We start from the raw sequence: 21,971 nt of genomic DNA, 5'->3' as shown, positions 1-21,971 counted from the left end.
GAGATTGACGATTTTGATCCCAACTTGAACTTTTCACTGCGATTTGTATAAAGTTAAGACCGCTTTTGATTCTTACAAATAGTTTTATCCAACAGATAATAAAAAACGCAACAGATGGCGTTCCTAACTCCAAATAAGAAAAAATGGAGATTGCCGCCTTTGATTTTACACCCCTCATATATTATTTATTTAAAAAAGTGCAATTGTTCAGATTATTTGAAAATGTGTTCCTGCTAATTATGCAACCAATAATACAATCCAAACACCACTCACTGCTTCATTTTCATTTCAACTTTTATGCAGGATGTATAACATGGTTTTTTTACACCAAAAATATAAAATTGTGTAAAATTAGTAAGACACTTCGTTTATCTTTAGCATATATTACCACATCATGTATTAAATTCACTCGATCAGCATAGATTGTTTGTTTAAACCTGTTATCTCTAATATAATGTTCTTCTATTTTAGATGGAAAAAAGCGTGCACACGATTCGGTAATAACAAGGCTGTGAATAGACGATAGGACCGATGAAAATCCTTGTCAAGAGATTTAATACCTGTGATTTTTGTGAGGACGTTTCGTGACATTTCGAAATACAAAAAAATATTTTATAGGTTTCTATGTTCTTTGGGAATGAGGTATAGGTAGTGTTGTTATAAGAGAATAAGACATGATGCTTTCATCAGAAGTTCAGATACTTGCTAGATAGTAAAGATGTGTCATTGAAAATGACAGCACAAAAAGATATTCTAGAAAGGGCTTGTGTATTGCTTGACAAACTCTACCAACTGTTTAGAAAAAAAAAAAAACAAAAAATTATGCAAATCTTTGATTATATTAGCTCTTCAATGATTTACAATAGACGGTAGACATGTATTTGTATTTTGTGTGTATAAGTACACATCTTAGAGCAATTATAACGGATTGGAAGTTTTATAATGACAGTATTGCTATTAATGGCATAGAACGAAAGTTAGAAAATTAACATATATGAAATGTCATTACCATCTCAAAAAAATTATTGTTTAAAAAATGCCTTAGAAAACGCAATGGAAATGTGCTTTTATTATGTGCAGGTTTGTGTTATTAATCACGTACGAAATTGAGGACATTAGGTCTTATTCTTTTTAAAATAAAAAGTACCAAATCCGATACAAGATTTATTATAGTCAACAGACTATGTTGTCTCTTGAAAACTGCATAGTCTTTTGACTGTTTAATAGTATACAGTCATTCGTGAAGTTGTAAAAAAGATATTACAAGGCTGTTCTGTAAATTGTGTGGAAAAAACCACAAATGCAATGTTATTTAAGTAAACCGAGATATTTTTTGGGGGAAGTTCCCAAAATAAGAGACAAAATTGGCCAACAATTGAGAAAAACAAAATTCATTGTAATAATTTCCAATTAACCTGTCGATATCCAACTGCAGGTACTGTCATTGGCATTTTTAAATAAAGCAGCAATGATTCTTCCGTTTTTCTCTTTGACTGCGCCAATTTTTGCTCGTTTAATTTTATTCTGTCATAATCTCCTTTATCAAAGATCCAAACTATTGATTGATAGTTGATTTCTGAATTCTTGATTGACAATTAAGTTCACTTTGACATGAATCGATTGACAATTCAATTTCTTTTTGTTTTTATGGTAAAGTGTATCTCAGACCATTGACAATTAATTTTGATTTAACATTGACCGTGTCTTTGTTGCTACAGCTGTGTCTTTTCATTATTTATTATTATTTTTTAGAAATTTGACATTTACTATCGAAAAGTGTGACTTTGATTAACAATTGACTTTGATGTTTCAGTGACAATACAGAGCTTCCATTAAATATTTGGACGAACTGACCAAATGTTGACATTTAATTTCGTTCAACTTTAATTGTCAATTGATTTGTTGTTATTTCCATGGTAACTCATGACTTAGTATTTAAAAATTTCCAGAACAGCCTTATTATGTAACACAAAAAATGTTTTTTTTTTTTGTAAAATAGAAGCATCAATTGCGTTTAATTTAAATTTACGTATAGAAATAGAAATAAGTGTATAGTCACTAATATATAAGTGTTACTACATGCGTATTCAGAAAATTAATGATTTAAAGGATTTTAGTGAACAAAGATCATAATAAATTACGATTTTTAATTATAGTGACTTCAAATAATGAGTTATCTACTCATTATATGTATCGTACTCAAGAAATAGGTATAATAAGAAATTTTTTGTTTTAATATTAGATATGGTAATTTTTGGACTCTATATGATGATTTTTTGCGCAAAGAAATATTTTCTTTATACATTTTTGATTTTGACATTTGATCAGTACTTAGAACATCCACTATTAGATGTATCCATGTTTTTAGAAATTAAGTGTGGATCATTTGACACTAGTTAGTGAAATAGTTTGATTTTTTATTTAAACAACGTCATGATTTCGATTCTATTACAGCTTGAGAGGTTTTTAAATAGTTTTTTTTTGTAAATTTGCATATTTTAAGTCTATGTTCTATCAAATCGTCTTCTGGTAAGTCTACGCAATTTTTTTGTCAACTCTGATTGACAATTATTGATTGTGAAGTTGCTTTTGTAGCTGAATCTAGTTTCCTATTAAAATAATTACCAAAAAAACTGACAATTTCAGCAGTTGTTACTTTGTTAACATATCCACTGGGTTTTTGTGTTAACCACCGTCTTATTCCTCTATCTATAACACCCACGGGCGAGATAGTTTTCAATTATCCAGTAGATTGTAAACAAATCGACAATCATATAGGTACCTTTCAGTTTTATTGACAATTGACAGCTTTGTTAAAGTCCTTTTACCCTATGACGGCCGATATGCAATTAAGATATGATCGGTGGGCCTCAAACAGTGGGGCGTTAATATTTAATTCCGATAGCTTGAAAAGTAAAAATATTTAATTTCCTGTATTTTATGTTGAGTAATAATATTGGAGTTTACTGTATCAAAGGCAAATATGAATATAATATGTATATACAGGGCGTGTTAAAAGAAGTGGGACGGAATATTTCGAATACTCGAAATTATTTGTCGACATCAAATGTTCATCAAGGTACCTCTATTTTGCATAGAGTGAAAATTATACGAATGGTTTTGCATGCAGTAAAATTGGAAAATACTTGCCAAGTTGCTGGTATGTCCAAATTTGATACATTGAAAATACATCCCAAGACTACTTTCTGCAGACACTGGAGTTTTCAGCAAAACAAAAGGTTTAAACACGTGTAGTCCAGTAATTAATACCAAAGCTATTGAGAGTCTTCAGTCTAGTAATTAGACCGAAGGTACTTTATCGTTTAACTAAAACACACCACAAAGTAAGAATTGAATTCCCGAAACAATTTTGTTACTTCTTTTTAGCAAACGATTTGTCCTATTCACTGTCTGATATTTCACTATCATCACTGAGTCATCACTATCTGAATTGTCTATCCGAATAATTAGAGGCTGCACCTCATCTATAACTCGCTCGGTTGAAAAGACTGAATGATTATGTCTTCCGTGTGTCTAATACAATTTTGCCATTGTTCTGCCTTTATTTGTTCTAGTGATTCTTTTCATAAACTAAGAACGCTAGCGCCATCTGTTGTTTTGGATGCATGTTTATCATAAAAATGTTTGGCTATACCCCAAACTATTTCAATTGCATTATAGTGGCAATAGTAGGGCGGAAGTCGAAGAACTTCATGGCCATATTTAAGATCCATTTGATCAGTAACAAATTTCTTTTGAATTTTGTGCTCTCCACACCTTTGGAGTAAATCGACTTTTAAAAATATGTCACTGTGATAAATTTTCTTTTCTGTCAACCACAACTTTATTTCTATTTTCTTTTGTCCAGCTGCTTGAAGGAAATCTCTCTTCTACTCTGGTAGGATGCATTATCCAACACTATTATGGATGGTCGCTCCAATTTTTTTAACAAATTTTCTTCAAGCCATTCTTATTATGGTTCTTCAAACCATAAATATTTGCATCCATATTTCCATGGTAATCACCTGTATTCTTTGTGGACGAAAAAAATAAACTAGCGTCAGGAATAAACCCTCATCATTTCCAGCATGAAGTGTAATGCAGCGTTTACTATTACCGGAACGACTAGAAGAATAACATTTCGTGGTGCCATCTTGCCAGGATAATTTTGACATATTTCATGACATGTTTCATCTAAAAATACAACTTGCCTCAGACTATCAGACGTTTTATTGTTCATGTATTTTCTTAAAAAATGCCACCGTTTTGAAACAACATTAGAGAATTCACATAATACTTGTCTATTATTTGTCTTTTTATATCGAAAACCTAAATGTTTCAGCACTATCTGCAAACTTGTTAAACTAATATCACACAGTTCCTTATCTTTTATTTTTTATAACACAGCACTAATTGTTACATGTTCTTTGGCGTTATACATATTATATATAATTTTTTAATTGCAAGTTTAATTGACTGGTGCAAATCTAAAGTTTTTGGATGTTGACGATTTCTCTTGCTTACTTTATTTATTTTATCCTCACTCATGTTATTAATTCTTCGGAATATCCTCTCTGAGACGAGGGTTGTACAACAGACGAAAGAATCGAACACAAATTATTTAACAACCAATGCCAAACAACCATAAACACAGCATTGATTGTGATTGCAAAAACCGTTTGCATGTTTTAAAAAAATTAAAAAAAATTAACATGTAATAAATTCACTGTTTAAATTAATATTCCGTACTCCTACTATTGCAATAATATATTAAAACCAATAAACGATAACTTGTTAAGCAGTGCTGATTGAAACAACAGAGCAGTAAAATGTTATTCATAAAGGTAGTGTAAAATATATCGCGGCTTATCTGGTCGGCTAGTAATTAAGTTACCAGCATGTAATTGCAAAGCGGTCTTCTTAGGTGGAAAATACTTTGTCTTTTTCTTTTTGATGAACAATTCGTACGTAAATGAAATGTCCCTTCAGTAATTGCATGACATAGTTGGAACTGAAGATTTCTTTGTTGTTTCAGTACAATAAATCGTCAACGCCCCCTACTGTAGCCTATAACAAGCTTCTCCCTCAAGTTTTAACACTTTTATTTTTAACAACATTTATTTTAACATAATACTGCCCTTATTATACCTATTTCTTTGCAACAAAAAGTATTAACATGATAAAGTAAAACACTTTGGCTATTTAATGAATGTTTTCAGTGAGTTATTTAATATTAGCCAAAGACTTGCGTACTGTTTATTATCCAAGTCTGAAGAGCCAGTTAGAGGTGATCTGATAGACTTAAAATGTTACTTAAATTTGAAAATGATCGACAAAACTTGTACCATAGTTAAATTTTTTGGTAGGAAAGCATATAGTGAATTTTTGTTAGATTTTTGCTAACCTACAGAGAAACTATAATTGTCTGTCGTCTCGGGCTGCCCAGGAAGTGACTAAATCTTACAATCGTCGTGTCACAGTTTACTAATGTGTTATTTTTTTTTATTGACATGTGTCTCCTATATACCTGCGCTACTAAGCATTTGGCCAGCATTACTTTTCAAGGTTCTTGTTTTCTTGCATTAGTATCATGCTTGTGATTGTTTGGGTCGCTGTGATTGTATTTGTACAGTTCCGCAAACAGGAAGAAACCATGTAAAGATAAAACAAAAGTTCACTTGCCTTCATTGTATATATTGTATATATTATTAAAAAACAAAAAGGAGTTGTTCTGTTACTTCTATCTTGGTAAGTCTTTTTTCTCAATCTCTTATGCCTTTTCCAGTATCAGGTTTGGTGTAATCTGTAGTAAATGCCTTTTACTACTTAAAGTCTGCGGCGTCTCGAGTGAGTACCGACCCAAAGGACACGAGAATTATCTTTAATAGAAAAATCCCGTGCCCAGCGTGATTATTTAAATTGCTGTTTGTAGCTTAGTTAAAAAACAGAAACCCAAGTATTTCTCGAACCTCTTGAGAATTCTCTCTTTCTCTCAATCCCTTATGCCCATTTCAACTGTCGGGTTTTGTGTTTTTCCATAATATATTGGGAGGAAGGAACGTGCTTCCTCTATAACAATTATCTGGGCTTGTTACCGCTGCATATGGTTAACGTCAACTCATAATAGAAGGTAAGATGGAAAGTAGATAAGGAGACTGGTTTAATAACATACGAGATTGGACAGGCTTGGGCTCAAACGATTTGCTGAGGAAGATCCAATACAGAGAACAATTTGCCAAAATTGAACGGTTAATCTTATAATTTTCACGAAATTCTGTGTTCTTAATCTCCGTGTTCATTTTGATGTTTAAAATTCTGATATACACCGTTGGAACTGCAAACAGCGAACATAGCGCCTACCTTTTAAATGGTACAGACGGAGAGCCTAGTTTATATCGGCAATATCACTACGTAACGTTGTTCACGACAGGAGCCGATGCGATAACCGAAACAACAACATACATCATTCATTCGACAGATGAGAACTACTACATTATCGGAATGAGTTTCTCTTAAGACATTGTCAAAGAACCAGAGAAAAATTATAATTATATTATAGCTAAACTGTATATTTCTCGTTCTGTGACAATTTTTGTTGATCATTTTCTAAAAAAATATGTATATATGTTTCAAAGAGTTTGTAAAGTAGATCGAAACCAAACAAATTGATGAATAATTTCGTTCAAAAATTGGTAGCTATGGAGTATCTTATTATCAAAAGGGTCAGCATGGAAATCAGATTGAAAAAGTAAAATATAAACTATATGGTGGTTATTTAAATGTATAAATGTGATCTGTGTTTATTGGTACGATTAGAAACAGTGGGGAATGCGCTAATGGTATAATTTTGTATTTAGTTTGAAGTTACAAAAACAGCTGGGACTGGAGATCGAATCGTCTACGTTAAAAAAAAGGAATAGGACTAGATATTGGCCAGTATTGGTTTAATTTAAAAAAATATCAAAGTGCTCGAGATGGACAAGTCTACCATTTAAATTCCAGGACATAGAAGTGGGTTAATAGTCAAAAATGTCAACTAGGGCCAGAGGGCTATATTGGTAACGCTGCAAATAGTTAGATCATTATCAAAGAAAGAAAAATTAGATATGGAGTAATCTGCCGTGTAAGGTAATCAAGTACTACAGTTAGATTGGTCTACGGTTCAATTAAAAATGATGTTGAGTCTTAAAGATGCTAGTCTTTGTATTACAAATAAACAAGAGTCTGCAATATAAGGTGCATTATTATCAAATAATTAAAGATGGATTAGTCTACGGTGTATCTTTATCAGCGATTAGAGATGGGTAGGTCTGCCATTGAAATTAAAACGATGTAGAAGCTTCGATTCATTTTAAGTTACAGAAATTACCACAAGAGCTAAAAATCTATTAGTAGGCCGTGTACGTTAAAGCGACGAAGAGTTACAAGGGACTAGAGGTGGGCTGGTTTACCGCTCTAGTTAAAATGTCAATTCAAGTGCTATTCAAGTTACAACTTTGCGGATAACTAGGGAAATTTTAATTTGGGATTTAAGTTACAATTATATTCGGGACTAGAGATGGCTAGCCTGTCTTTCAAGTTAAAACCCTATATATGCTTCTAGATGGGATTGTACTAGTTTGGACTTACAAATGCCATCAGGGACTAATCTAAAAATGTTAACCAGTCTAGAGATGGACTAGTTTCACTTAGTATCGAAGACATAGAGATGGGTTAGTCTGCTGTGCTAGATACAATGATGTGGAGGACTAGAGGACATTCCTCAAAAACTTGATGCATAATATGTTCACTATATATATATATTGGATAGGATAGGGGATATTATGCATCTCTGTCGAACTCCAGGTTTTAATTTGAAGTTTTTCGAAACCACATAATTAACTCTTACATTAGCAGTATTATTAATATATATCATCATCGTTGGCTCCACAACCCATGGTGGGTCTTGGCCTGCTCAAGGATAAGTCTCCATTCTCTCCTATTCTTCGCCTTGGCTTTCCAGTTTCGGACTCCCAACATTCTCAAGTCTTCCTCCACCTGATCCTTAAATCGTGCTCTGGGTCTGCCCCTCCTTCTCACTCCATCTATTCTTTGGTTATATATATGTTTTGGCGGCTTTATCTCATTCATTCTCTCTGTGTGACCTAACCACCGCAGCCGGTTTATTTTGATGGACTTAGTAATATCAGGTTTGTCATACAGGCGGTAAAGTTCGAAATTATAGCGTCTACGCCATAATCCGCCCTCCTGTACTCCTCCATAGATATTCCGGAGGATTTTACGTTCAAAGCATCTTAAACGTTCTTCATCGCTCTTTGTCGTCGTCCATGTTTCCGACGCGTAGGTGAGGATGGGCTTGATAAGAGTTCTGTATATCACTAGTTTCGTTCTTTTTGTAACTAGGCTTGTAATTTTTTTTTTAAACCATAATAGGCTCTATTTGCCAGATATATCCGTCTGTTAATTTCTGCTAATCTTCTAATTATGTACATATAGTTTTTGTAATAAATAGATCAGATGTTGTGGCGTACCCATTTATCTAAGTATATGCCAAATTTTAATATTCAAATTTAATGTTCAAATTAAAACCATATAAATGCTTATAGATGGACTAGTTTCTCGTTTTGTCTAGAGATTGACAAGTTTGCGATTTAATTTATATTAATATTAAAGGCCTAGAGATGGGTTAGTCTGCTGTTCAAGTTAGAACGGTGTGGAGGACCATACATCTCTTGGTGTATTGGACCTCTAAGGTTTCTTCCTTAATCCACATACCATTGGCTTGAGCGATTTTTCTATGGTTTTTCATCCATTAGACTGGTCAATTAAAATATAACCCAACATTAATAAGGTCTTTATAATCAGACACCGATTTATCGATGTATACAACGGCAGAATTCTTTGGACTAGTACCTTCTACTGATCTATCCCGATATACGAGCGTAACAGATCAGTTTTCAACAATGTCAGACAAACCATTTAAAAATTTTCTTTGGATAAGTCTACCTATCAATTGCATTAGAAAAGAAGGAACAAACTTTGTCAAACTCAGACGAATGGAGAGGTTTGTAGTGGAAGGCAAAGTAGATGGTAAAAGAACTCGAGGAAGATCGCCACTCCGATGGTCAGACCAAATAAAGTGCGCTACCGGTTACTCTCTGTCTGAAGCAGCACACCACGCCCAGGAGAGAGAAGAATGGATAGCAACTATTCGTCAAATACCATAACCTCACCACATCCTTACGAAGGATAAAGGATAGAGGAGGAGAAACAAACTTTGTAACTTTAAACGTAAATATAAGACAACAAATACTGCCAAACTAAAAATGAATGAAATGTGTGTTTTGCTGTTTCTTGTCCATTAAAACTTGTACTACTACCAGATTACTTTATCCGGTAATAAACTAACCTAACAAAACTCTAATAACCGACCAGATTTTCTTATAGGCATATACTACAAAAAATAGACTGACTGTTGCAACACAGGCTTGTTCCCCCAGTGCGACAGAGAAAACTGACCCAAAGCAGTCTATGCATATCTTTCCAATGGGCCGGGTTTATGGACCACGTGACCTAAATAACCAATGGGAAGGTCACGTGGTCAATAAACTAGTCTAATTGAAAGGTATGCAGGGAGTACTTTGCATCGGTTTTCTGTGTCGGACTGGGAGAACACGCATGTATTGTAACAGTCAGTCTATTTGTTTTATATGTCTATGGATTTTCTATGCCGGTTTATAAACCCAACCAACAAACCATAAATTTATATCTGTAAATGTTACTCTTTTTCGCTGGGGGTTACTAATGGAATCACTTGTTAGCTTGGGACAATAGTATGGCCTTTCTGATCGTTAATATGTAGGTTCTAACAATCTACCTTAGAAAATGACACTAAACTTCATTTATTTTCGAAAATTTTTGATTTGTAATATAATTATGAACAAATTTTCTATTGTTAATCAAATACTGATCTTACATAACACATTGCCAAAAAGGGAAAGAACCTACGTACTAAATTAAAGATACTTTCTTTCGTGTTTAACTTTTTATATTGTGTATATTACTTAAACAAAGAGAGGATTTTGTTACTTTATTTGCTTTTAAATTGTGTAAATTGCAACAATTATTTTTAATTTTTTTACGGAAGATACTTAGGGACATATTAGATTTGAATTTGTAGACATGTTCCCCATTTTTGTACTTTTCAATAAAATATTTTTGAAAACTGAAGTTTTTTTATTTCCAAATACGGCGTTGTTGCTTGCGCAGCCCTAAATGAACTAATTAGATAGCCAGACAGAGAATTAATCTGCTCTCTGGTAATCAAGATGTAAGCATCTCTAGAAATATTGGATTCTTAGTCGAATCACATAGGATCCCCAGTCATATCAACATAGAAGAGATCTTTTTAAAGTGCCTTAGTGTAAATTAAAAATTATCCTCAGTACAGATTGGTGACAGCTGCAGAGAATTCTCTCTAGATTAGGCTCTTCTCATTAGCGTTTGTGGGTTTAACCAAGTTGATTCTATGATGTTACTTAGCCAGGTTGTTCTTTCGTCTGTCAAGAGCAACTCTTCCATTATCAGCTGTGCATATCTATCTTGCATAAAGATGCAGCACACGTAACGCCTGAATATTAACTACCAAACAAAAATGATAATGAATTTCGTTCTGAGCCAACCTTTGAAGAAAATATTTTAAGTCAGGTCTAATATTAAAGTTTTTGACAAGTAAATAAATCTTGGACATGTAAAAATTAGAACAGTTAATCAAACTGCTGAACCACTACTAAGGACAATAAATTCTGCAAGGAAAAAGTTAATTTTCTGTTCATGTAGTCAGCTGTAAGTTCATGTAGTCAGCACAAAAATTTTTATTAAAAAATCCTTATTTATAGACTGAGTAGTTAGGTAGTTGGTACCTAAGGTCCGTTTAGGGACTACGTCTCAGGACCAGTAACCCTCGTTCGGAGTTTACATAGCCATGAAGAGAATTTACTTAAAATTTTAACATCCTACAAAATTATCAGCAACCATGTAATCCAATCATCATCAACCTGTATGCGTCTACTGCTGAACATAGGTCTCTCTCAGCTCTTTTCATCTGTCTTTCATCTTGTCTTGGTCTCCACTCGTTACAATACGACATAATAAAAATAACTCAACTGAAATATTTGACTAAACTAAATAGGTATGTTCAGTCCAAAAACAATTGTTGTATGTGGAGTTGGCGTAATAGTTAGAGACGTTGTCTATTGATAAGAAGACTGGGGTTCAATTCACACCAAGGGTAAAATTTTTGTTTTACTCATTTAAAAATAATAGAAAATATGATACATATTAGGTAACAAGTTTTCGAAAAACTCATTATTTACAATTTATTCTTATTCCAATGTTATAAAATAGAAATACAAAATATTTCAAATTCAATTCCAGTTTTACAGTCTTCAGTTGTGAATGGAAAATAATCCATTGAAGACTGTTTAATGTCAAATCCATCACTAAATTCTCAGTGTTAATATCAATTCCTCTGTACAGGTAATGATTTTCAAAACAATTGACGACATTGGAATGGATGCGCGCGAACAGCTACCTGCTTTATAGCTAACCAAATCATCAAGCCTTCAAGTTATCAAATAATAACACATCGAGAAGTGTTTTTTACGGTAAACAGAAACTTTTTATTGAAAAAACAATTCGTGAAAAGGATTTTAACGGTCGAGGAAAAAGTGCAAATTGTTGTCTGGCATGTGAATGGATTATTAGACAACAGTTTGTAAATATGTTTCCAAATAGGCCGGCTCCAGCACGATCAACAATTCAGTCTATTATACGTAATTTTTTTACTTATGGATCCGTGTTCGATCCAAGAGGAGTTCGCAGACCAAGGGAGGTAAATCCAGATTTGGAACTAAGGGACACTTTGATTTGTGCAAGTATTGAGCAAAATCCTACCCAATCAACACCTCGTCTCGGAGAACAATGTGGAATTCCAAGATTTAGAGTAGGTGAAATTTTGTAAAGACATCGATACCGTTCCTATAAACTTCATAAATCCAACGAACAATTCCCTGGGGATCAATATAGACGTTTAAAATTTTGTCAAACTGCAATAGAAATGTCACATCAAGATGAACATTTTTTAGAGAACGTTTTGTTCACCGATGAATGTACGTTTTCATTGCATGGCCGTCACAATTCAATCAATGCTAGGTATTGATCTCGAGGAAATCCTCGTCAGATTTATGTCGCTCGTACCCAGCGTCTTCGAAAAGTAAATGTTTGGGGAGGCATAATAGGGAATCATGTCATTGGTCCATTTTTTATAGACGGTATGTTGACTGGGCGGAAATACTTGGAACTTCTGCAAAATGAAATTGTCCCAGCCCTTTGTAATTTACCAATACCTTTCGATTCCATATGGTTTCAACACGATGGTTGTCCTGCACATAATATCTCGCATCGTCAGTGAATATCTCAGTGCGACTTTTCCTAATCGATTGATTAGTGGCCACGGATATTTTTTTATTTTTGTAGAATTTTTACTTATTTAAACATTCTTTAAAAGTTTTTACTTTATTTTCGAAAGTACGACGATACTGTTTTGTCAATAAGTTTTTTTGTTTTAACTTTAGTTTTTGTTTAGTTTTGTTTAGTGATCAAAGTGGTCAAAGCAAAACGATCTTTGCATAATTTCAAATTATTAAAAAAAAAAAAAAAAGAAAACTACATGTGGGTTTTGAACTCTAATCGTCTGCGATGTCTGTATCGCAATGTCGAATTCTTACCACTAATCCACGAAGGATTTATAATTATTCCGTGACAAGAGTGTATAAAACTCCCCAAATCATAGTAGAAATTATTCTTGGTTAATAATTTAAAACATAGATTAAATAATCACTATTAATTAAATTATTTTGTTCACATTTTTGCTTTATTGTGGTCAATCAGTTTTTACTTTATTCGAAATTAAAAAATGGAAATACGTCACACATTCGACGTTACTCATAATAAAGGTAACTGTGTTTTTTATCTCTTACGTTAAAAAGCCGGGTGGTAAGACACTCATCACTGTATATCAAAGTCTGCGGTATAAACTTCAGTCTAGTGTACTGATTTGCAATTATTCATTTTTTAAATATTAAAATCCTACTGATCTCCTATTCGTGTCTGTTTCATTCAATATAAATATTTGTCCATTTTTTGATTACTGACTTCCTTTTTCTATCCTTTTCTGTTTCAGAAATTATAAAAATTTCTCTTTCAAATTCTTCACCTAGTTCTATTCTCTGTCCTTGCATGTTTCTCGAAACAACATTATATATTGTTCTGAAGCTATTTTCTTGTGGCATTTTAAATTAATTACTATTTAACTGGGAATAAGCCACAATTAAAGGTTAAAATACGTTTATTGACGTTTCAATTTCCACTTCGGAAATCGTTCTCAAAATACAAACATTAGTAAATTAAACAAATTTTGTTTTTGTTACTTAGTGAAAAATTCTTCTGACGGATATTCTCAAGTTAAAGTTGATTTCATGTAATCGAATGAACTATCTTATAAGTAAAGTCGTCCCAGGAACGCAACTCAACAATATTGGCAATATCATTTTAAAGTCGTCTACTTTAAAATGTATAATGTATGTCTGAATTGTCAATATAGATGAGTCAGATAAAATTAAATTAATAGAAGAATTTTTCACTAAGTAACAAAAACAAAATTTGTTTAATTTACTAATGTTTGTATTTTGAGAACGATTTCCGAAGTGGAAATTGAAACGTCAATAAACGTATTTTAACCTTTAATTGTGGCTTATTCCCAGTTAAATAGTAACAACATTATAGATTCGATAAAATATGAACAATATCTTGCAGTACTAGCAAAGAAAAACAAACAATTTTAAATTTTATTGAAAAAATATTTACAAAAATCAAAATTGATTTACAAATAGATTTAACAGCACCAGCAAAAACACTAATAAATAACAACGATAGTATTCACAGTACTTTATATTTAACTTTTTAAAACCAACTCTTTTTATATATTTTATATATAAATATCAATTTTTACAATACACATTTTAGAAAATTGTAAAAGAAAAGATGAGATACACTGCCTATAGTTAACTTTTTTGATAAATGGGGTTTAGTTATTTTGTTTTTATATTGTTGAAAGTTTTTAGTAACCAAGGATGAAAAACAATTATAAATTCAAAATTTTTCTGACATCTATTAATACAAAAAGAGGCCATGTATTTGGGGATTTAACTCGATGACCGATTTAGTTTCACAAAACATAGAGGGTTGTCAAGAAAGCCGAGGACTTCTTCTTCTTGCACTACCGTCTCCTATCGGAGGTTGGCTACCATCACAGCAATCTTTACTTTGTTGGCTGCAGTTCTGAACAACTGTATTGAACTGCACCCATACCACTCCCTTAAATTTCGCAACCAGGAAATCCTCCTACGTCCCACATTTCTCTTTCCCGAGATTTTTCCTTGGATTATGAGTCTAAGCAGAGAGTACTTTTCTCCTCTCATTATGTGGCCCAGATATTCCAGTTTTTTTTGTTTGTATGGTTTATATGACTTCGCATTCCTTCCCCATCTTCAGCAGAACATCTTGATTTGTTACTCTTTCTGTCCATGGTATTTTCCACATTCTCCTGTAACACCACATCTCGAATGCCTCAATGTTTTTGATGTTTATCTTTTTCAGTGTCCAGGCTTCCATGCCGTACAGCAGAACGGAGAAAACATAGCACCTTATCATTCTCGTTCTTAAGTTTATATTTATGTCCCGGCTGCATAGGAACTTTTTCATTTTGACAAACGATTGTCTCGCTATCTCTATTCGCCTCTTGATTTCTCTTGTCTGGTCATTAGTATCAGTAAAGCAAACCCCTAAATATTAGTAGGACGTAACTCTTTCAACTGGCTGATTATTTATGATTAAATTCACATTGGTGTATAGCTTCTTTGTTACAATCATGAATTTAGTCTTTTTGATGTTCAGTTTTAGACCATACTTTTTGGTATGGGTGTTTATGTTTTCCATCAAAAACTGTAAATTTACTAGGTTAAAGCCGAGGACAAGACCGCGTAATTAGCAAAGATAATGAAAAAATTTGGGAGGGGGCTTAGTTCATTCGGAAGGAAGATGTATTTATAAATAGTACACTCTACAGTTCTATATGCGATCTCGATCTGGGAGGAAGTACTAAAGAAAAAAAAGTACACGGAAATTATGATAAGGGCGCAACGAAAACCATAACTAAGGGCGGAAAAGGCATATAGGATAACCTCAACAATTGCTGTACAAGTGATAGCAGGAGTTGTGCCAATCCAGTTAATAGTAAAAGAACAGGTGGAGAGAAATATACAGTAAAATAAGGGGGATATATAAACGATTAGGGAGGAAAGTAAATTTTCATTCACGAAAAATCTTATAGAAATCTGTAATAATTGTCGTGGAATTTATTAGTATCAATATAGACTATACGAAAAGGTTATAAAAAGTCACTCTGGGAAGGAAAATAATACTTAAGAGTGGAAAAACAGGTAGTATTTTAAGCTGATCGATAAAATATTGACAACTCTTTCTTTGGAACACAAATAGTTTAAAAAAAATTACTTCTTCTAAACAAAAATTACATGTGGTCTGCATCAATTTAATAAAGACATATTTTATCGCATCGTTTCAAGGAAAAAACTTTGGAATGCTCTTGTCAATCTATTAAAAGAAAGGTTGCCATGAAATTTAAGAGAAAACAAAAGATAACAAATACAAACTTTGTATATAAAGGCCGGTTTTCAGGCTACGTCTTATTGTACGTTTTGTTGGATAGGACAAATCCTATACAATAAAACGTGGCATGTAAACAGCAAAACGTACGTCTTGTCGAATCGAAATGAAATCCAAGGTCAGATCGTAGAAATGATGGGAAAAGCATAGTTTTGCGAGAACTGATACGATAAAGGTGGGTACACATATGCGAGCCGAACTGCTCGTGAGCTGTTCGCGAAGAGTTCGTTGAAAATATGTTTATGTTCAGGCTATCCAATACCCTAAGTATCTAATAACAAACCGAGAATTAATTTACTTCGTTATTTAAAACATTTCGGTATTTTGTTTACATTATCTGTTATTAATTTCTCTCGTTACTTTTGAATAAGCCGCGCTCCTTCAGCAATTTTGTTTAACCGAATGATCTCATCGCACACTTAGCAGAAACAATTTATAGTCTCGAACTCCGTCCAAATTTAACTGCGAACATTCTTTGTGTTCGTCCCAAAAACCGACAGACTGTGGTTCCTGACGAGCAACGAACGTCGTACAAATTAACGAATATAGCGTTCACAAACGGTTCGCGAACAGTTCTGCTCGCATATGTGTACCTGCCTTAAAACGTTACGTGAAAATACATATTCAGACAAGTCGTCCGATCTTGACTTATTTGACGACTAGTTCCACTGCAGTTCGTTTCATTTTTCCCAAAGAAAGCCTAATAATGTCAGATTTGCGGCAATGCACCCACGATTTTCTCGGGGAATTTATTGAATTGTATAATAGTTTTTAAGTAGTTATGTTTTAAAACCAAGTAGATTGCATTACAGGTTTACGGAATTATCATGCTTAACGCTGGTTTGGATATTATGATTGTGAACTCCAAGTCCTTGACGCTGCGTCCTGTTGTAAGATACCTGAGAGTTGCTGTGAGTCTTTCATGGGTGTAATGGCTTTTCTTATGAGGTGTCTTATTTCAATATGTATGGTGTTACCAACTCTAGCAATTGACAATAGGCTGAGGTGTCCATTCGCAAATAATTGCGCCAGTCATCTGGTTCGCCTCTTTTAGTAACGAGACGTGGGAATACTGGCTTCTTTTTAGAAGCCCACTCTCTTGACATCTTGTCTTTTCCCTCTTCATCCCCTTTTTCCTCAGTCGTAGTATCTTTATAGTTAAAAAAATAAAGAAAGCAGCCGTGTTTCCTCCATAATAAAAAAAAAACACTAAACAAACTTCACACAACTCAAGACTCTGAATTACAAATGAGGTAGAAAACGGAAGGAAAAACGTAGTGTGTATACACTGGACAAAACGTATATTTTGTCGTACGTTTTATATTACCCACAAAACGTAGTGTGAAAACGGGTCTTACGGTTGCATTTCAGGGCAATGATGACACATGCACCGAATATTCCAGATGTACCGACCGAGGTACGAGAAGCGATCGTTCATAATATGCGAATAGAGGTGTACTAATCCAGATAGTTCGGTAGTGATTTTTGTAAAAAAGAACATTTAAAAAGAACGTATGTGCCTGACCAAAGGCGTGGCTTTCAGAACTATCAGTAAAACAGTTATGTGAACAACTAGAACAACGGTATGAAGACTGCAGCGGGTCCAAGAAGATCCTTCAAGAACGATTGAGGGATGTTCTCAACAAGAATGGGGGTGACCCAGATACATTCCATTTTTAATTAAAAAAGAAGCAGTTTTAACAAAGATCGAAGAAACTTATAGAAAGAATGATAAAAGATTCAAAATATTTCTAGAAAATTCGAAGAAACATTTGAAAATGTTTCTCAAATGATTAAGACCTCTCAAATAATTAAAGATGTATGTAGACAGAACAATGAGAAATTTGAAGAAGTTTCTAGAACAGAAGAGAGGATCAAACAGTTATAGAGCATGATAACTAATATGAAAGTGCTACCACCAGTTAATGCAGTAGTTTTAGATCCTGTAGAGAAAAAAAAATCACTGAGAGATGAAACGACACATCATATGAGATTTAAATTGCCACTATTTGATGGTAAGTCTTCTTGGTCCATATACCTTAGACAATTTGAAGCAATTGCGACAGACAATCATTGGACCGAAGAAGAAAAGGTTGTTTCCTTTACTGCTACTTTACGAAGTGATGCTGCGGATATCATAAAATCGATTTCTAAGGGTCAAGAAAAATGTTACCAGACCTTGTTCACTCAAATAGAAAAACGTTATGGAAATGCTTATCTACAAAAAGTCGTTAAAGCATGAATAAGAAATATAATTCAACGAGCAAGTGAGAATTTGCAAAAATTTGAAGCAGATGTTGCTCGTATAACGCGGTTGGTTCCTTCAAAGACACCTGACAACATATTAAAAAAATTGCTGTAGACACCTTCGTCAATGGGTTGAGAGACAGTGAACTACAGAAAGCTTTATGACTAACAAGACCGAAAGTTTTAGATGAAACGCTTGCCATTGCATTGGAACACGAAATAGCTAGTCAAGCTTCACAGAGCTATCGAATACAATCCTCTGAAGAAGGCGACAAACAAAACAATAAACCTCTGGAAATCTTACGGAAAATAGTTCGTGACACGATGCCGAAGAGCAAGAAAATAATACGAGAGTCAGAAAGCTAGACCAGGTCGAACACTGGGCTGGAAAAGTTCATTCAAATTCTAATGCTTTGTCAGGACGGTAATGCAGTACAAATTGTAATAATTTGAAGACAATCGTGTGCAATTATGACATCAAGAATTCGGTATTACCAAAGATAGGCCATGCACCAGAAAATCTGGATTAAAAGATTATCAGAAGCATGCTTGAAGTGATCTTTTGATAAACTGGCGTACGAATTACTGTGTGTTGCATTAACCCGAAGAGATCGTGTGCTTCCAAGACAAAGCTAATTTCGACATACCCCATACAAAAGTTGCATCTCAGGGCAATGATGATCATCATCATCAGTGGCATTACAGCTCGTCATGAGCCAAAGCCTTCTTCAGCACAATCTTCCATTCGCCCCTGGGTCTGGCAACTCTTCTCCATGCTTTAACTCCGATGGATTTTAGATAATCCTCTATGTTATCTTGATACCTAAGTTTTGGTCTTCCTCTGGCTCGTCTTCCCACTGGTCCTCTTCGGTCGAAAATTTTTCTGATCGTTACATCTTCATCTCGCCTAATTACATGCCCTATTCATCGAAAGCGTGCTAATTTAATACATTTTACAACGTCAGGTTTCCCAAAACTTCTATATAACTCAAAATTGTAGCGCCTACGCCACAAACCTTGTTCTTGGATTCCTCCATATATTTTCCTTAGGATTTTTCTCTCGAAACGTTTAAGCAATTCTTGGTCGTTCTGTGTAAGTGACCACGTTTCAGACCCGTATGTTAACACTGGCTTTATTAGTGTTTTTCTGGGTAGTTTTGGGGCCATATGTTTCCTCAAGCCATAATAGCACTTATTGGCATTGGCAAGCACTATTCTTCTTTTAATTTCTTTGCTGTCATTGTTGTCTTTGGTCAGCAGCGAGCCCAGGTAGAGGAAGGTGTCCACACCTTCCAGTTCCAGATCATCAATTAATAGTCTAGGTATCTGGTTGCCTGATCTAGTACAATACGTATACTTGGTTTTCTGTGCGTTTAATTTTTAATCCCATTCTAAGTGTAGACGCCCTTAGTGATCAAAATGCTTCGATCAGAGATTCTGTGGACCTAGTAATAATGTCTATGTCATCTGCATATCCGACCACTTGTACAGATTTATTAAAGATGGTGCCATTTGTTTAATATGGCACTCTCGAATTACTTTTTCTAGTGCAAGGTTAAATAAGAGACACAACAGTCCATCTCCCTGTTTCAGTCCATTTTTACAATAGAAGGGTCTGGAAAAGTCGTTTTGGATTCTGACTACAGTCTCTACGCCTGTGAGTGTAAGTTCCGTTAGTTGAACAAGATAAGCAATGATGATACATAACTGATTGTTCCAGATGTACCGACCGAGGTACGGAGAATAGATCGTTCATAATAGGCGAATAGAGGTGGACTACATCAGATAATTCTAGTTCATATAGGAGCGCTGTTATTAAGAGTTTAGTTGATAAGAGAATAATATCGTATTGTAAAGTTTAAATAAATAGTTCATATAAATTAGAACCGCTCATTTTATTGTTAAACACGTAACAGCATATATGTAATATTTTTTCTTGACTATTATATAGGTACAACAAAATATAGCACAGTGTACCTCCTACTTAATTTCTATATTTTCTTAGATTGTTTCCAGCATTTCACTATAAAAACTGGACATTGAACAAAGCTTATATACAATATCGAGGCCAAACCTTTTGAAAATTACAAATGTATCATTAAAAATGTTTTTTAACAGTCTTTAGAAAAATATATTGTACACGGACTTATTTATATAATATCTAAAAGCTGTTTTAGCTAGGAAGGTACAGTAGAAAGGGATCAGTACGTTTTAATATTATTCATAAAAGCTGTTTATAAAATAATAGCCTTTAAAATAAATGCTAATAATATGCTTTTTTTATCTTTTAGTATTCTTTTTAGAATAGTTAGTAAAGTTTATGGTTATATCTAAATGTACATATAGCATTTTGGTTGATCAATTTGAAGTTCTTCCTTAGTTATTAAAAAAAAATTTATCCTCATTCAAGTCTTGTGTTTGAAATTTATTATTTTTTATTAATGTTTTATAGATACTGATCTTCTAATGCAGCTGTTCTCAATCTTTTTTGGTGACGGAACCCTTTTGGAAAGCGAAATACTTGACGGAACCCTACAATAGAACAGTAGTTTTTAAAAGTGTATTCTTAGTACAATGTAACAGTTACTTATTACTTACTTACTTATTACTCCTCTAATAATAGAAGATATTAAACAAGAAAACTCTAACTAATGGGAAATATTGGTCTCATATCAGGTTCGACTTCCAGTCTATTGCGGTATTTTGTTTTCGTGGCTGCATATGCTTAGAATCCTGTTTCGCACAAATATGTTGTTGGGAACGGAAGAAGAATTTTCAGAGCCATTTTGGCAAGCATTGGATATTCGTCGTTTTAAACAGTGACTCCATACATGTGTCTGATGACATTTCTAAAAGAGATTCGTATATCTCGTTTGACATACTTTCGGGCTTTTGTAAGTTGGGTAAAAAAGGATTATGTATTCATAAATTCAGTTTCATTTTTGTGTTCTGTTCTTCGGGAAAATACTTCTCAAAAGATGCTCTCATCGAAGTGAGATATTTGACCAAGTCTTCAAATACATCATCTTGGAACATTTCGTCGTTATCGCTAATAAACTCCCTGAGTGACGTAAAGCTTTCTATTTCTCTCTTTCCGACGCAAATAATCCAAACATCTAATTTTCTTTTGAAAGCAGTTATTTTGTTACATGCCTGAAACACTCTTGTCTGTTTACCTTGCAATGATAAATTTAAATCGTTCAGTTTTTGAAAGATATCCGCCATAAAAGTCAGTCGGAACAATCAAGTTTTATCATGCAAACGGTCTTTCAAATTAACAGAAGTATCTGAAAGACACATTTGTAACTCGGCTCTAAGTTCAAATAGCCTTGTTAAAGTTTTACCCCCAGACAGCTATCGCACTTCTATATGGAGCAGCAGTGTTTTATGTTTGCTGTCATAATTTTCACATAATAATGAGAACAATCGGGATTGTAGTGGTCATGATTTGATAAAATTAATTATTTTTACGGCATCATCCATAACTAATTTTAGATTTAACGGCATTTGCTTCATCGCAAGTGCTTGTCTATGCAAGATAAAATGGCTGGAACTACAATTAGGAGCTTTATTTTTTATTCGTGGCACTAGTCCTGATGTATTACCTGTCATCACCTTGGCCCCATCTGTACAAATGTCAATGCAATCGTTCCAACTCAGATTATGTTCATCAAAAAATATACTTCTCCGGTTGTGTTTGTGGGCAGCGGTGAACATATAAGCATGTCTTCTTTAAAATAACTTTCATATGGATATCTCACGATAACCAGCAAGATAGCTAGACCAGCGACTCAGTAGACTCATCTATTTTCAAGGCGAATCGTGTTTTTTTTGTATACGTGTAACTAGTTCTTGTTTGGCGTAGCTTGCTAGATCATGAATTCGCCGTGAAACAGTATCTTTCGATAGCGGCACAGTAG

At 33.8% G+C, this 21,971-nt stretch overlaps 1 protein-coding gene across 1 annotated transcript in view; it reads left to right on the top strand.

Moving 5' to 3' along the window:
- LOC140447414 (uncharacterized) overlaps window positions 1-10,217 on the top strand; it is a 35,759-nt gene extending 25,542 nt beyond the window's left edge. The window contains exon 7 of the mRNA XM_072540052.1: window positions 472-10,217. Coding sequence (XP_072396153.1) covers window positions 472-526 — 55 coding nt within the window. The 3' untranslated portion in view covers window positions 527-10,217. The remainder of the gene's footprint in view (window positions 1-471) is intronic.
- Window positions 10,218-21,971: the final 11,754 nt, after the last annotated feature.

Source organism: Diabrotica undecimpunctata, chromosome 8, assembly GCF_040954645.1.
Source record: "Diabrotica undecimpunctata isolate CICGRU chromosome 8, icDiaUnde3, whole genome shotgun sequence".
In the NCBI taxonomy this organism is placed as follows: Eukaryota; Metazoa; Arthropoda; class Insecta; order Coleoptera; family Chrysomelidae; genus Diabrotica; species Diabrotica undecimpunctata.
This window is presented reverse-complemented; position numbering and strand designations above follow the sequence as displayed.